The 15,957-nt window shown below is 42.5% G+C and overlaps 1 protein-coding gene across 4 annotated transcripts; it reads left to right on the top strand.

Annotated features, from left to right (window-relative positions):
• Positions 1–218: 218 nt before the first annotated feature.
• On the top strand, positions 219–9,637 carry mad2l2 (mitotic arrest deficient 2 like 2). 4 transcript variants are annotated; one of them, XM_029723190.1, is made up of 9 exons: positions 311–369; positions 547–596; positions 728–846; positions 940–1,011; positions 1,152–1,252; positions 3,377–3,471; positions 3,761–3,834; positions 8,435–8,527; positions 8,677–9,637. In XM_029723190.1, exons 2-9 carry the CDS (start codon positions 557–559, stop codon positions 8,716–8,718), a joined length of 636 nt encoding a protein of 211 aa, XP_029579050.1. In that variant the 5' UTR covers positions 311–369; positions 547–556; the 3' UTR covers positions 8,719–9,637. The 4 variants fall into 4 exon arrangements, with proteins under 4 accessions (XP_029579049.1, XP_029579051.1, XP_029579050.1 ...); XM_029723189.1 differs by lacking the exons at positions 8,435–8,527; positions 8,677–9,637 and having other exon boundaries at positions 219–369; positions 3,761–4,004; XM_029723191.1 differs by lacking the exons at positions 8,435–8,527; positions 8,677–9,637 and having other exon boundaries at positions 221–365; positions 3,761–4,004.
• Positions 9,638–15,957: the final 6,320 nt, after the last annotated feature.

Genomic DNA, 15,957 nt, shown 5'->3' with positions numbered 1-15,957 from the left:
TTGTGAAAATATTGAAAAACACTTAAGTCGGTGTGTTCAAACTTTTGACTGATACTGTATGTATGTGGAGCTAAGCATATACATATGCTTAGCTCACATACTATAATTTTAAGGTATGCATTAAGGGATCTGTAATATAATAAATGTGGCAAAACGAATGTAGAAATTAATAAAGGTATTCTATAGCTTCCAAAATATTTTTCTTTTACAGTGGTGGGGGAATGCCAAGATGGAGGAACGGAGGATTCAACACAGCGCACACAATAAGTCAGCTAGTGTGTATACACGATATCAGTGTGCGCCATGTCAACGTCATAACCAAGCGACGACAAGAAGCAGTGGATGTAAACAAATATACAGACGTTGTAGGTATTATTCGCATCTTTGCTGCATATTATGATTAAATCCTGAGAACATATTTAAAAACGACAGTCTTACGGTTTTCAGAGGTTGAATTGTTCCATGTTGCAATTCCTTTTTTGACGTTTGAAACGTTCGTTAGGTGGCCTCATATCATTCGACATTATTTGTTTTCTCATCCCTCAGCCACCAGAAAATGACAACGCTAACAAGACAAGACCTCAATTTTGGACAAGGTAGCTAGCTATATCAATTATTTTACATCGACCTGTAAAATGTGCATTTCAATTGAGCAATTTAATTTTTATATAGACTCAAGCTTCGTTACTTAGACTTAATCTTCGTTACTGCCTGTCTTCTTTTGCAGTGGTGGCTGACATCTTGTGTGAGTTTTTGGAAGTGGCTATTCATCTCATCCTCTATGTACGAGAGGTGTACCCATCTGGAATATTCCAGAAGAGAAAGAAATACAATGTACCTGTACAGGTAAGGTTATAATATCACCGGTGTAATAACTATTCAGCTACTATTAACGGTTATCTGCAAAATATCCATCACTCATGTTGCATTACCTTCTAGATGTCATGCCACCCAGAGCTGAACCAATACATCCATGATACTCTTCACTGTGTAAAACCCCTCATTGAGAAGGTGAGAGAATACATTAGCCTACATATGATTGACATAGTCTTGCAAACCCAATGGCTCATCATACTAAATATGTTATTGCATGAGGGCACACTTTTTTTGAGTACATATTACTCACATGAAGTTCTACATTGCTCCCTCAGAATGATGCAGAAAAAGTGGTGGTGGTCATCATGGACAAAGAGCATCATCCAGTTGAGAGATTTGTCTTTGAGATTTCACAGCCTCCTCTTTTATCCATCAGGTGAGTGTATATATCTTCACTGACATTTTCAACTTCTCTGACCCAATCTGTAATAGCGTTGTCACGATACCAGTATTGCGATACACAGATGTATCATGGCAAGGAAAAAAAACATGAAACGGGCAAAATTACCTGAGGAAAACAGTCTTAATGTTGGAAAGCCTTATGTTGTCACCCAGAATCACATAAATTTTCCAAGCTATAGCACATATTTTATGTACAGTAGGCTTTTTAAAGGACCAAAGTGTTTAGTCTGCTTTGTGTTTTCCTTTTTGCCATGGAAAATCAGGTATTGTAGTATTGCGATACTGGCATCATGACAACCCTAATCTTTAATACCTACATGTTTCAAGCAGACCACCATAGTCCCTGTCCCCAAGAACGCCAAGGTAACGTGTCTAAATGACCTTTTGTCCAGTAGCACTCACATCTGTAGCCATGAAATACTTTGAAAGGCTGGTCATGGCTCACATCAACACTATCATCCCAGACACCCTAGACCTACTCCAATTCGCATACTGCCCCAACAGATCCACAGATGATGCAATCTCTGATGCAATCTCTATTGCGCTCCACATTGCCATTTTCCCACCTGGACAAAAGGAACACCTACGTGAGAATGGTGTTCATTGACTACTGCTCATCACGTTCAACACCATAGTTCTCCTTTAAGCTCATCATTACGCTCAGGACCGCGGGACTGAACATCTCCCTCTGCACCTGGATGGGCAGCCCCTGATGTGTAGCCCCCAGGTGATGAGGGTAGACAACAACACATCACCTATGCTGACCATGAATACGGGGGCCCCTCAGGGGTGCGTGCTTTGTCCCCTCCCATACTCCCTGTTCACCCACGACTGTGTGGCCGCGCATGACTCCAACACCATCATTCAGTTTGCAGACGATACGACAGTGGTAGGCCTGGTCACTGACAATGATGAGACAGCCTACAGGGAGGAGGTCAGAGACCTGGCAGTGTGGTGTCAGTACAACAACCTCTCCCTCAACTATATCAAGACAAAGGAGCTGATCATGGACTACAGGAAATGTAGGGCCGAGCACGCCCCCATTCACATCAACAGGGCTGTAGTGGAGCGGGTCGAGAGCTTCAAGTTCCTCTGTGTCTACATCACTAAGGACCTAGCATGGTCCATACACACCAACACAGTTGTGAAGAGGGCATGACAACACCTCTTCCCCCTCAGAAGGTTGAAATACATCCTCAAAAAGTTATATAGCTGCACCAATGAGACCATCTTGACTGGCTGCATCACAGCTTGGTATGGCAACGGCTTGGCATTCGACCGTAATGCTCTACAGAAGGTAGTGCGTACGGCCCAGTACATCACTGGAACCAAGCTTCCTGCCATCCAGGACCTCTGTACCAGGCGGTTTCAGATGAAGGCCCAAACATTTTTCAAAGACTCCAGCCACCCACATCATAGACTGTTTTCTGTGCTACCGCACGGCAGCGGTACCGGAGCGCCAAGTCTGGGACCAAAAGGATCCTGAACAGCTTTTACCCCAAGCCATAAGACTGTTGAACAGTTAATCAAATGGCTACCTGAACTATTTGCATTGTCCCCCTTTTTTTGTTGCACTGACTCTCTTACACTGGCTCTATGTACACTCACTGGACTCTACTCACACACCACTCTGACACTGCAACAAACACACACACACACACACACACATAATACATATGCTCACACACACAAGACACATGCATATTGACGCCACATAGACACACACATAAACACACTTTCACACTCTTCACATACGTTACTGCTATTATCTATCCTGATTGCCAAGTCACTTTTACCCCTACCTACATGTACATATTACCTCAATCACCAACTACCTTGTACCCCAAACACATTGACTCTGTACCGTTACTCCTTGTATATAGCCTTGTTATTTTATTGTGTTACTATTTTCCTTGTTTTTTTTTCTCAAATGTTCTTTCTTTTTAGGGCTTGTAATTAAGCATTTCGAGGTGAAGTCTACACCTGTTGTATTCGGCGCATGTGACAAATACAATTTTATTTGATTTAATATGGTTTGTTGTTGGAATGCCCTTTTCGATACCTTGAGCTTTTACGAGTTACTCTTCTGGTTCTACAGCTCTGATACATTGCTGTCACACGTGGAACAGTTACTGAGGGCGGTTATCCTGAAGATCAGTGTATGTGATGCAGTTCTGGAAAACAACCCACCGGGTAAGATAGAAAAGCTATATTGGAGAATGGAGAGACACTCAGTGAAAAACATCTCTGTGAAAATCGATAGCTGGAGGTCTGCTGCTATTTAAGTCTTGCATTCCCAAACAAATTCCCTTGTGGATATTTGTTTTGACAGGGAAGTCATATTGAGACCTAGGTCTCTTTTCCAAATGTGCCCTGTATTATACAATATAAAAATACACATTATACATACAATTTCTGTTAAGTTGTTGTCTAGCAGCGGTCATAGTATTCTAATACGTCTATTTACTTTCCACTGTCCCAGGATGTACGTTTACAGTGCTGGTCCACACCAGGGAGGCTGCCACGCGCAACATGGAGAAGGTTCAGGTCATCAAGGTCAGTGTTGTCAAAAACATGACATTTCAATGCAGAATGTGTGTTGATTGTAATACACTGACTTGTTTGTGTACCTACATTCAATCATATTCAATCACATTCATTCAACTCGCCTCACCAATTAAAAAAAAAAAGTATTATTTACCTCATATCTGAAATCCACAACAGAAGCTAGCCAGAAGTTAGCCAGTTCACTAGCTAACGTTAGAACTCCGCTAACCACGGTTGGCGGTCATCAGCTATCCCTTAGCTCGAAAAGCTATCTCCAGTTTTGTACAGCGCGACTCAGACCAGAGCATACCTGACCTATTTTCTCTCCATATCCCCGGATTTCTACCGCAAGCTCTGGACATTTACACCTGGATCTTGCAGCTAGCTAGCTGCTATCCGAGTGACTATTGGCAAACGTCGGTCCCGGAGCTAACATCAATTATTCTGGAGCTAGCCAGCTGAAGAGTTCCATTAGCCACTCCTGGGCTACAATCCCCTATCCAGACCCGTTTTACTGCCGATGCGGAGCCCCATCGGGCCTTCACGACTATAATGTCTACCGACGTTATCTGCCCGAGGGAGTTATCCAACTGGCCCCTCCGTCGCGACGTAACCTGAACGCCCATCTGCGGCCAGCTAATCGTTAGCTGTCTAATCGGCTGCTATCTGAATAGGTCTATCGGCCAATTTTCTTGGGCCACTATAAACGTTTTGCCAATTGGATTGGTCCCCTCTACCACACGGAACCCCACTAATCTACCGACGGAAACGCACGAGGTGGCTAAAAACAGGCCATCTTCTGCCAACTTGCTACCCATGGCCTGGCTAGCTGTCTGAATCGCCGTGACCGCAACCGACCTCACTACTCACTGGACCCTTTTGATCACTTGGCTAAGCATGCCTCTCCTTAATATCAATATTCCTTGTCCATTGCTGTTCTCGTTAGTGTTTATTGGCTTATTTCACTGTAGAGCCTCTAGCCCTGCTCATTATAACTTATCCAACCTCTCAGTTCTACCACCCACACATGCGATGACATCACATGGTTTCAATGATGTTTCTAGAGACAATATCTCTCTCATCATCACTCAATGCCTAGGTTTACCTCCACTGTATTCACATCCTACCATACCTTTGTCTGTACATAATACCTTGAAGCTATTTTATCACCCCCAGAAACCTGCTCCTTTTACTCTCTGTTCCGGACGTCCTAGACGACCAATTCTCATAGCTTTTAGCTGTACCCTTATCCTACTCCTTCTCTGGCGATGTAGAGGTGAATCCAGGCCCTGAAGTGCCTAGCTCCACTCCTATTCCACAGGCGCTCTCTTTTGATGACTTCTGTAACCGTAATAGCCTTGGTTTCATGCATGTTAACATTAGAAGCCTCCTCCCTAAGTTAGTTTTATTCACTGCTTTAGCACACTCTGCCAACCCGGATGTCCTAGCCGTGTCTGAATCCTGGCTTAGGAAGACCACCAACTCTGAAATCTCCATCCCTAACTAGGACATTTTCAGACAAGATAGAACGGCCAAAGGGGGCGGTGTTGCAATCTAATGCAGAGAGAGCCTGCAGAGTTCTGTCCTACTATCCAGGTCTGTACCCAAACAATTTGAACTTCTACTTTTAAAAATCCACCTCTCTAAAATCAAGTCTCTCACCGTTGCCGCCTGCTATAGACCACCCTCTGCCCCAGCTGTGCTCTGGACACCATATGTGAACTGATTGCCCCCATCTATCTTCAGAGCTCGTGCTGCTAGGTGACCTAAAATGGGACATGCTTAACACCCCAGCCATCCTACAATCTAAGCTTGATGCCCTCAATCTCACACAAATTATCAATGAACCTACCAGGTACCACCCCAAAGCCTTAAAACACGGGCACCCTCATAGATATCATCCTAACCAACTTGCCCTCTAAAAACACCTCTGCTGTTTTCAACCAAGATCTCAGCGATCACTGCCTCATTGCCTGCATCCATAATGGGTCAGCGGTCAAACGACCTCCACTCATCACTGTCAAACGCTTCCTGAAACACTTCATCGAGCAGGCCTTTCTAATCGACCTGGCCCGGGTATCCTGGAAGGATATTGACCTCATCCCTTCAGTAGAGGATGCCTGGTTATTAAAAAAAAAATGCCTTCACCATCTTAAATAAGCATGCCCCATTCAAGAAATTTAGAACCAGGAACAGATATAGCCCTTGGTTCTCTCCAGAACTGACTGCCCTTAACCAACACAAAAACATCCTGTGGCGTTCTGCATTAGCATCGAACAGCCCCTGTGATATGCAACTTTTCAGGGAAGTTAGAAACCAATATACGCAGTTAGAAAAGCCAAGGCTAGCTTTTTCAAGCAGAAATTTGCTTCCTGCAACACAAACTCAAAAAAGTTCTGGGACACTGTAAAGTCCTTGGAGAATAAGAGCACCTCCTCCCAGCTGCCCACTGCACTGAGGATAGGAAACTCTGTCACCACCGATAAATCCACTATAATTGAACATTTCAATAAGCATTTTTCTACGGCTGGCTATGCTTTCCACCTGGCTACCCCTACTCCGGTCAACAGCACTGCACCCCCCACAGTTACTCGCCCAAGCCTTCCCCATTTCTCCTTCTCCCAAATCCAGTCAGCTGATGTTCTGAAAGAGCGGCAAAATCTGGACCCCTACAAATCAGCCGGGCTTGACAATCTGGACACTTTCTTTCTAAAATGATCTGCCGAATATGTTGCAACCCCTATTACTAGCCTGTTCAACCTCTTTCGTGTCGTCTGAGATTTCCAAAGATTGGATAGCAGCTGCGGTCATCCCCCTCTTCAAAGGGGGGGGGGCACTCTTGACCCAAACTGCTACAGACCTATATCTATCCTACCCTGCCTTTCTAAGGTCTTCGAAAGCCAAGTCAACAAACAGATTACCGACCATTTCGAATCCCACCGCACCTTCTCCGCTATGCAATCTGGTTTCAGAGCTGGTCATGGGTGCACCTCAGCCATGCTCAAGTTCCTAAACGATATCTTAACCGCCATCGATAAGAAATAATACTGTGCTGCTGTATTCATTGACCTGGTCAAAGCATTCGACTCTGTCAATCACCACATCCTCATCGGCAGACTCAATAGCCTTGGTTTCTCAAATGATTGCCTCGCCTGGTTCACCAACTACGTCTCCGATAGAGTTCAGTGTGTCAAATCGGAGGACCTGTTGTCCGGGCCTCTGGCAGTCTCTATGGGGGTGCCACAGGGTTAAATTCTTGGGCCGACTCTCTTCTTTGTATACATCAATGATGTCACTCTTGCTACTGGTGAGTCTCTGATCCACCTCTATGCAGATGACACCATTCTGTATACTTCTGGCCCTTCTTTGGACACTGTTAACTACCCTCCAGACAAGCTTCAATGCCATACAACTCTCCTTCCGTGGCCTCCAACTGCTCTTAAATACAAGTAACTAAATGCATGCTCTTCAACCGATCACTGCCTGCACCTGCCCGCATCACTACTCTGGACTTAGGATATGTGGACAACTACAAATACCTAGGTGTCTGGTTAGACTGTAAACTCTCCTTCCAGACTCACATCAAACATCTCCAATCCAAAGTTAAATCTAGAATTGGCTTCCTATTTCGCAACAAAGCATCTTTCACTCATGCTGCCAAACATACCCTCGTAAAACTGACCATCCTACTGATCCTCGTCTTCGGCTATGTCATTTACAAAATAGCCTCCAATACCCTACTCAATAAATTGGATGCAGTCTATCACAGTGCCATCCGTTTTTATCAGCAGAGCTCCATATACTACCCACCACTGCGACTTGTACGCTCTCGTTGGCTGGCCCTCGCTTCATACTCGTCGCCAAACCCACTGGCTCCAGGTCATCTACAAGACCCTGCTAGGTAAAGTTCCCCCTTAACTCAGCTTGCTGGTCACCATAGCAGCACCCACCTGTAGCATGTGCTCCAGCAGGTATATCTCTCTGGTCACCCCCAAAGCCAATTCCTCCTTCGGCCGCCTCTCCTTCCAGTTCTCTGCTGCCAATGATTGGAACGAACTACAAAAATCTCTAAAACTGGAAACACTTATCTCCCTCACTAGCTTTAAGCACCAGCTGTCAGAGCAGCTCACAGATTACTGCACCTGTACATAGCCCATCTATAATTTAGCCCAAACAACTACCGCTTCCCCTACTGTATTTATTTATTTATTTATTTTGCTCCTTTGCACCCCATTATTTCTACTTTGCACTTTCTTCCACTACAAATCTACCAATCCAGTGTTTTACTTGCTATATTGTATTTACTTTGCCACCATGGCCTTTTTTGCCTTTACCTCCCTTATCTCACCTCATTTACTCACTTTGTATATAGACTTATTTTTCTACTATATTATTGACTGTATGTTTGTTTTACTCCGTGTAACTCTGTGTTGTTGTATGTGTCGAACTGCTTTGCTTTATCTTGGCCAGGTCGCAATTGTAAATGAGAACTTGTTCTCAATTTGCCTACCTGGTTAAATAAAGGTGAAATAAATCAAATAAATACATGTTGTATTCTAGTGTGTGGGCCTGTACACTCCACATGTGATGTTGTCATGTTCCCCTCCAGGATTTTCCATGGATAGTTGCAGATGAGCAGGAAGTACACATGCAGGAGCCCAGACTCATACCCCTGAAGACCATTACATCAGACATTGTGAAAGTAAGCTGGAGGTCAACAATGGCATGGTTCTTTGTGAAGATTACAACACTTGTATGAAAGCCCATAGTAATAGACGGTAATATTGTTTGAATGTGAAAAATTTCATGTTGTGTACAATTTGTATGTAACAACATATTTTCTTTGTTTAGATGCAACTGTATGTGGAGGAGAGGGCACAAAAGGCTTCATAGATCAAGCTTGACAAAACAAGATGGCAATCTCTGCACTGCAGCTGCCACAATAATCAACTAGTTGAGGTGTGCATTTGGAAAAGTGGGGATCTCTGGATCTTCATTCTAATGCTTGAACTGTGAAAACTTTGAGAAAAATACTGTTTTTTTGTCATAGTTTGACTTGGCAAGAGGGGATAGGCAGAGTCAGTTATCGGTTCAGTACTGTATCATTGCTCATCACAATGAAAATCATTTTGTATGTACATAGTTATTACAGCAAAGCCTAAGGGGAATTATCTGTGGTATAGTGGGCACTTTTGTTCCCATTCTATTTGTTTCCAGTTGGTGTATAAAGCAATGTTTTTAAATGTACCATAGGCTGCGTTTACACAAGCAGCCCAATACTGGTATCGTTTCCCCTAATTGGTCTTTTGACCAATCACATCTTTTCACAGATCTTTTTTCAGAGCTGTTCTGGTTAAACAAAAGAGCAATTAGTGAAAAAAAGATCTGCATTTGGCTGCCTGTCTAAATGCAGCCCTTTTGTGTTGTATGAAGCTATGTTTACACTATGATGTTAATTATTGTGTTCACGAAAACATGTTTTTTGGGGCAGTCTCAGGTGGATACGGTCTACCTGGTTAAAGTTCTAGACCAGGGCTCTCTAACCCTGTTCCTGGACGGCAGCTCTCAATGAACAGAGTTGCATAGCCCTGATTCTAGACAGTCGATAACAGGAATGACCAAACAGGTTGCATGGTTTGATATTGTAAGTGTTGAACACTGACATGCTCCATAAGAAAGTACTCAACCCAAACTGCAAAAATGCTTTGTAAATAAATGTGGATTTAGTTGTTTTTGATTTGTTTACTATTTGAGTTTTGTTTTTTTCATAATGCATTCTACTTTGGAAAATAAAGTGTTTAGTAGACTATAATACTTTTTTGTCAAGTTATGTTCCATTCCACTGTAATGCACCTTACCATAAAAGTTCCTTAAATCTCGGATACTGATTAGAATTGCTTAACACAAGGAGGGGTTGTAAATCTAATGGACGGACTGAGTACAATGCAAGTAATATTTGACCTTAGAGAAGTGCACTTGCTCTGTTTATTATTTGATGGAGAATGCAGGTAGGGGTATCTACAATACCATTGAGGGTTGTATATCAAACACGCCTTCTTCCAATCATTTTATTGTTCTTTGGTTTTATTGTATTAGCTTTTCATCCTGTTCATTTAAAATGTATGTTAATTCCTATATTAATGTGTCTATATTTTGTCTACTTTATGTAGTGTGTTACGATATTAAATGCACTGTAGATGAAATTATTTAGATTAGTGACTGCAAAAAGACTGCTAATGATTAGTGAATGGTTTATAAGGACCTATATTAAACATCTTGTACATTATCTTATGTTACAAATCATTAATACGTAATTTAAACGTTTTTATAAATGTGTAAATAACTAGCTTAACATTTGGTGAGAACTGGGAATGCCTAATAAATGGTTTATTAACTTTATTATAAAGTGTTACCCATGCTAGGGTCTAAAGCATCTACTGTACAGTCGTGGCCAAAAGATTTGAGAAGGACACAAATATTAATTTCCACAAAGTTTGCTGCTTCAGAGTCTATAGATATTTTTGTCAGATGTTACTATGGAATAGTAAGTAGTATAATTACAAGCGTTTCATAAGTCTCAAAGGCTTTTATTGACAATTACATGAAGTTGATGCAAAGAGTCAATATTTGCATTGTTGACCCTTCTTTTTCAAGACCTCTGCAATCCGCCCTGGCATCCTGTCAATTAACTTCTGGGCAACATCCTGACTGATGGCAGCCCATTCTTGCATAATCAATGCTTGGAGTTTGTCAGAATTTGTGGGTTTTTGTTTGTCCACAGGCCTCTTGAGGATTGACCACAAGTTCTCAATGGGATTAAGGTCTGGGGAGTTTCCTGGCCATGGACACAAAATATCGGTGTTTTGTTCCCCGAGCCACTTAGTTATCACTTTTGCCTTATGGCAAGATGCTCCGTCATGCTGGAAAATGCATTGTTCATCACCAAACTGTTCCTGGATGGTTGGGAGAAGTTGCTCTCGGAGGATGTGTTGGTACCATTCTTTATTCATGGCTGTGTTCTTAGGCAAAATTGTGAGTGAGCCCACTCCCTTGGCTGAGAAGCAACCCCACACATGAATGGTCTCAGGATGCTTTACTGTTGGCATGACACAAGACTGTTGGTAGGTTGTCTTCTGCGGACAAGCTTTTTTCCGGATGCCCCAAACAATCGGAAAGGGGATTCATCAGAGAAAATGACTTTACCTCAGTCCTCAGCAGTCCAATCCCTGTACCTTTTGCAGAATATCATTCTGTCCCTGATGTTTTTCCTGGAGAGAAGTGGCTTCTTTGCTGCCCTTCTTGACACCAGGCCATCCTCCAAAAGTCTTCGCCTCACTGTGCATGCAGATGCACTCACACCTGCCTGCTGCCATTCCTGAGCAAGCTCTGTACTGGTGGTGCCCCGATCCCGCAGCTGAATCAACTTTAGGAGATGGTTCTGGCGCTTGCCGGACTTTCTTGGGCGCCCTGAAGCCTTCTTCAGAACAATTGAACCGCTCTCCTTGAAGTTCTTGATGATCCGATAAATGGTTGATTTAGGTGCAATTTTACTGGCAGCAATATCCTTGCCTGTGAAGCCCTTTTTGTGCAAAGCAATGATGACGGCACGTGTTTCCTTGCAGGCAACCATGGTTGACAGAGAAAGAACAATGATTCCAAGCACCACCCTGCTTTTGAAGCTTCCAGTCTGTTATTCGAACTCAATCAGCATGACAGAGTGATCTCCAGCCTTGTCCTTGTCAACACTCACACCTGTGTTAATGAGAGAATCACTGACATGATGCGTCCAACCTGCCTCACAAGCTCAGACCACGTGGAACCACACGAGCCCAGGACCTCCACATCCGGCTTTTTCACCTGCGGGATTGTCTGAAACCAGCCACCCGGACAGCTGATGAAACTGTAGCTTTGCACAACTGAAGAATTTCTGCACAAACTGTCAGAAACCGTCTCAGGGAAGCTCATCTGTGTGCTCGTCGTCCTCACCAGGGTCTTGACCTGACTGCAGTTCGACGTCTTAACCGACTTCAGTGCGCAAATGCTCAGCTTTGATGGCCACTGGCACGCTGTAGAATTGTGCTCTTCACCGATGAATCCCGGTTTCATCTGTACCGGGCAGATGGCAGACAGCTTGTATGGCGACGTGTGGGTGAAGGGGTTTGCTGATGTCAACATTGTGACATCAGCAAAGGTATGTGTGAACAACAGATGCATATCTGTATTCCCAGTCTTGTGAAATCCATAGATTAGGGCCTAATGAATTTATTTCAATTGACTGATTTCCATATATGAACAGTAACTCATTAAAATCTTAAATACTGTTACATGTTGCATTTATATTTTTGTTCAGTGATTAGTATCTGATGAAATTGTTTTGAGAAACACACTACTGTAATACATGCACCAGCCCCCTCACCTCAGGAGCTCCTTCTCTACCCAGACCTCAACACTGTCCTCCAGCTGAGGTAGAGCAGAACGCCACTGTGTCCTGCCTTTCTTGGCTGGGTCTTTGGCAGAACTCTGATGGTGAGAAAATAACATATTCAATAGCAATTTGTTATTTAACTATAGTGGTAAAAAGCTTCCTTTCTTTGTCACCTACCTTATCTGTGTTGACCTTCACAAAGGAGGAGACAACTGATGATCTGTCTTTAGAGAGAAGACTAGAAAGTTGTAGCGTTGGAGGAATTGAAGGGAATGTACATATGGATTATATGATATGCAATAAGCCCTATATACTGTAGGAGTTAGTTGTCTGAGGTAATACTGCCTTTACTCACGTGGATGTGTATATTGGTCCATGTCTGTGATGGATGGGAGTTAAGACTCCAGAGGTACTCAGGGACCTGATACTACTGCCTAATACCAAATTCATACATTAGTGTTAAATGATGAACGGAGGTAATACCGTGAATATGGGTTATGTTATGAAGCTTACTGTACCTCTGCTGACTGTAATCTCTGGGTAACTGTAATCTGACACTATGTCTAGGACAGAGGAAAAGTCAGCACTCTTGAGGAAAACAGAAAACACATCTCATCTACTATAATCCAGCATAATAAAGATCATGATAAATAGTTGTTCATTCTATGATAGCCTTTTCGAACATGTACACTAGGTTTTATCATTTGTTTCAGTGTTACAGCTAAAGCACTTGTCTAGCATGACTAGTCATTTTATAGTGGAAACCAGAGCTTTCCAAACCTGTTCCTGGAGCGTTACTGTCCTGTAGGCTTTTGCTCCAACCCTAATCTAGCGCACCTGATTCTAATAATTATCTGGTTGATAAGCTGAATCAGGTTAGTTACAACTGGGTTTGGAGAAAAAACCTACAGGAGGGCAGCTGTCCAGGAACAGGGTTGGAGAGCCCTGGTGTAAACCATGCATCATTTACTGGATTATGGAAATAGTTTTATTGACCCATTAACCGTACCATGGAAAGGATGAATCATTCTCCCTCTCTGCTGTTAAGCATTTCATTATGCAAAGTAAACACTGCATTGAGACATATCATGCATACAATTCCCAAGACATGCTTCACATGCCATGGCATTCTCCACTAAAGTATTTCACTGGAGTAGAACTATTTTGGTTTTGAATTGTAAATATGAATGTTTTGACTGAATCTATCTGCTTACAAAAGTTTGTGAACTTACATCAGGGTAAAGCTCTGTTCTCCAAACTTCTTCCCCCCCTGGTGTCAACGCTCTGGTTTCATCATCTGATCTGTTCTCTCTCTTCACTCCATCTTTGAGCCTTTCTTCTGTCTCTCCTCTAGGTCGCTCCCATCAATTTCCATCTCTACCGTAACCCCACTTTTATTCCTCCCATCACATTCTTCTTCAACTCTCTCTAACTCTTCCTCTCTATTTCATCCATCCTCAGCTTCTCCAAGTGTCTCCCTGTTCCTCCTCCCTGGATGAGTCTGTCGGGACAATCACTATTCCTCTACTGGACACTTGTCCTCTATGCCTCAAACTCTTCCTGTGATGCGAAGTACAATGTGTTATTATACATACCTAGCTCACTATGTTACCTGAGTCAGTGTGAGCTATGATGGGTGTTTTACCTGAGGTAAGGGTGTGGCTGGGGTGTGGGATGGCCACAGGCCTGGGTAATATACTGTAATGGGTACAGTGCTGGATCTTCTGTCAGGTATAGGACTGGGGTTGTGGCTGGACTCTCTTCTTGGGAGTCCTCTTCTAACTCTCCTTCTGCTATTCACAAAAAAACATTTTTGTTCAAGATAACAGGTACCTAGATCTTAGAAGCATTTTTTGCAGCATACAAATAACAATGTTTTGGCTTTCCTGGAAAATAAATATCCATGTTTGATTGAATAGGTCCCTAAATATATATTTACAGTTGATACAGTACATCCTGCAAGTGTACCTAAGTGTATTTTTAAGTAATTACAACTATTAACTCATGTAATGTAAGCATTATTACTGGCACTGCTGCATTATCTACCTTGACCTTTTGACCGTTCTCTGTAGGTGTAGGTGGCCTATGAGAGCTTGCTCTCCTCTGAGGCCACTGAGACTGCTGTTTGAGGTCAGGTGTGCTCTCTCTGGGCCTGCTCATGGAGACAACAGCAGTCTGCCTCCCCCTGCCTGTCCTTAGTGAGGTACGGAGGCAAGAGATTACAGGCTGCCTAGCTTTCTGAGGAACATGACTAGATGATAGCGATTTGAAATTGAATTTGAAAATGTTAATACCTGACTAAATCCTTAAGAGTCGATTGACGCACCCGTGCCTAAATCCCCATCAAAAGCCTTCTGCATCTGCGGTGGAAAGTGGCAGACCAGGATACGTCCAGAAAATCTGTCTTCTCAGGAAAACATCTGTAGATTCCGAACGGTTTGGCCTACAAAACTGATACGACCACTCTATGGAAAGGAGAAATTCTCACAAACGGTGGTGTTCTCCAAGACTGAAGGTAACCCGGTACAGTTTTAAAAAATGAATGGAAGTAGAATGTGTCCCAAAAAATATACATATTTCCTGAGCTTTGCTAGATATAGGACAGACACTTTAAAACCTTAATCCTTATGATTCCATTTTTTGTCTGTTTTGCAATGTATGAATGTGTTCAGGTGCGTAACTTGCGGGGGTGACGGGGGGTCATGACCCCCCCCCAATATTAGAGACAGGTCAATTTGACCGCCTCAATAATTTATTTGATTGATAGGAAAAGTGCCAGGCAGTTACTAGATTTCTGTCTTTACACCACACAGCTAATTACGTTTTTGGTTCAGTCCTCAGAAGCCTTGGTTTGTGGAGGGAAAAAAAGTTGAGGAAGGCTTTTAAGGAGAACAGTCTTTCACTCTACTCTATCTTCTTAACAAACCCTCAAATCTGTGAGCTAGCATGGAACAAATAAAATAGTACAGTAAAATTGAACATTCATAAGCACTAATAAGAATTAAATAGAACATTTTATTTTTCAAATTAATGAAGTTTCTATTGCCAAGTGATGAAATGCACATCTTGAGTATGAGTGCTATTTATCAAAGGAGTAGTAATTGGTAATGGTTATAGTGGGCTCTTTGATAGTATTATAAACCTTAAAATATCTAGTTTCTAGTAGGCTACAGAATTAGTGAAGGAATGTTTCTATGAACCTCAGGCAGTACACTCAAGCGAGCCTGTTTCTCTTCCCATTCAGAGGCAGCCTGCCTGTCTCCCAGACTCTGACCATTGACCAACAGCACTGATCATGTTTATGAAACCTAATAATCACAATCAGAATACATATAGAACCAACTTTAGTTTTTATTTCTGAATCTGCAATAGAAATTGGCCCACCCTAGCTTCATTGTATGTGACATTGCACAGAAGTAAGTTGGTTTATTTCTCCTTTTTTAATTGTTTTATTCTTGATTTCAATATGGAGGGGAAACTAGGTACTGGTGTTTGTTTGTATGTACTAGTTATTGTTGAGTAATAGGCTAATTTATTAACTATATTTGAATAATTTGGTTATTCTTATACCATATTTTTGTGAAATAATAGTAGCAGTTCATCGATTTGGAGAAGATGACAGCACAGCAGCCTGATAATATGGACCAATATGTTGTTAGGCTCATTTCTGGAGGCGAAAATTCTATTGTAGATGGTGTTATTATTGG

Source organism: Salmo trutta, chromosome 30 (assembly GCF_901001165.1).
Source record: "Salmo trutta chromosome 30, fSalTru1.1, whole genome shotgun sequence".
In the NCBI taxonomy this organism is placed as follows: Eukaryota; Metazoa; Chordata; class Actinopteri; order Salmoniformes; family Salmonidae; genus Salmo; species Salmo trutta.
The sequence above is the reverse complement of the archived record's forward strand: the minus strand, read 5'-3'. Positions and strand labels throughout refer to the sequence as shown.

Coding starts and splice junctions, on each gene's coding strand:
- mad2l2 (XM_029723189.1), top strand. CDS start 230: ATGGAGGAACGGAGGATTCAACACAGCGCACACAATAAGTCAGCTAGT. Junction 597..727: donor AGACCTCAATTTTGGACAAG/GTAGCTAGCTAT, acceptor CTTCTTTTGCAG/TGGTGGCTGACATCTTGTGT. Junction 1,253..3,376: donor CCTCCTCTTTTATCCATCAG/GTGAGTGTATAT, acceptor CTGGTTCTACAG/CTCTGATACATTGCTGTCAC.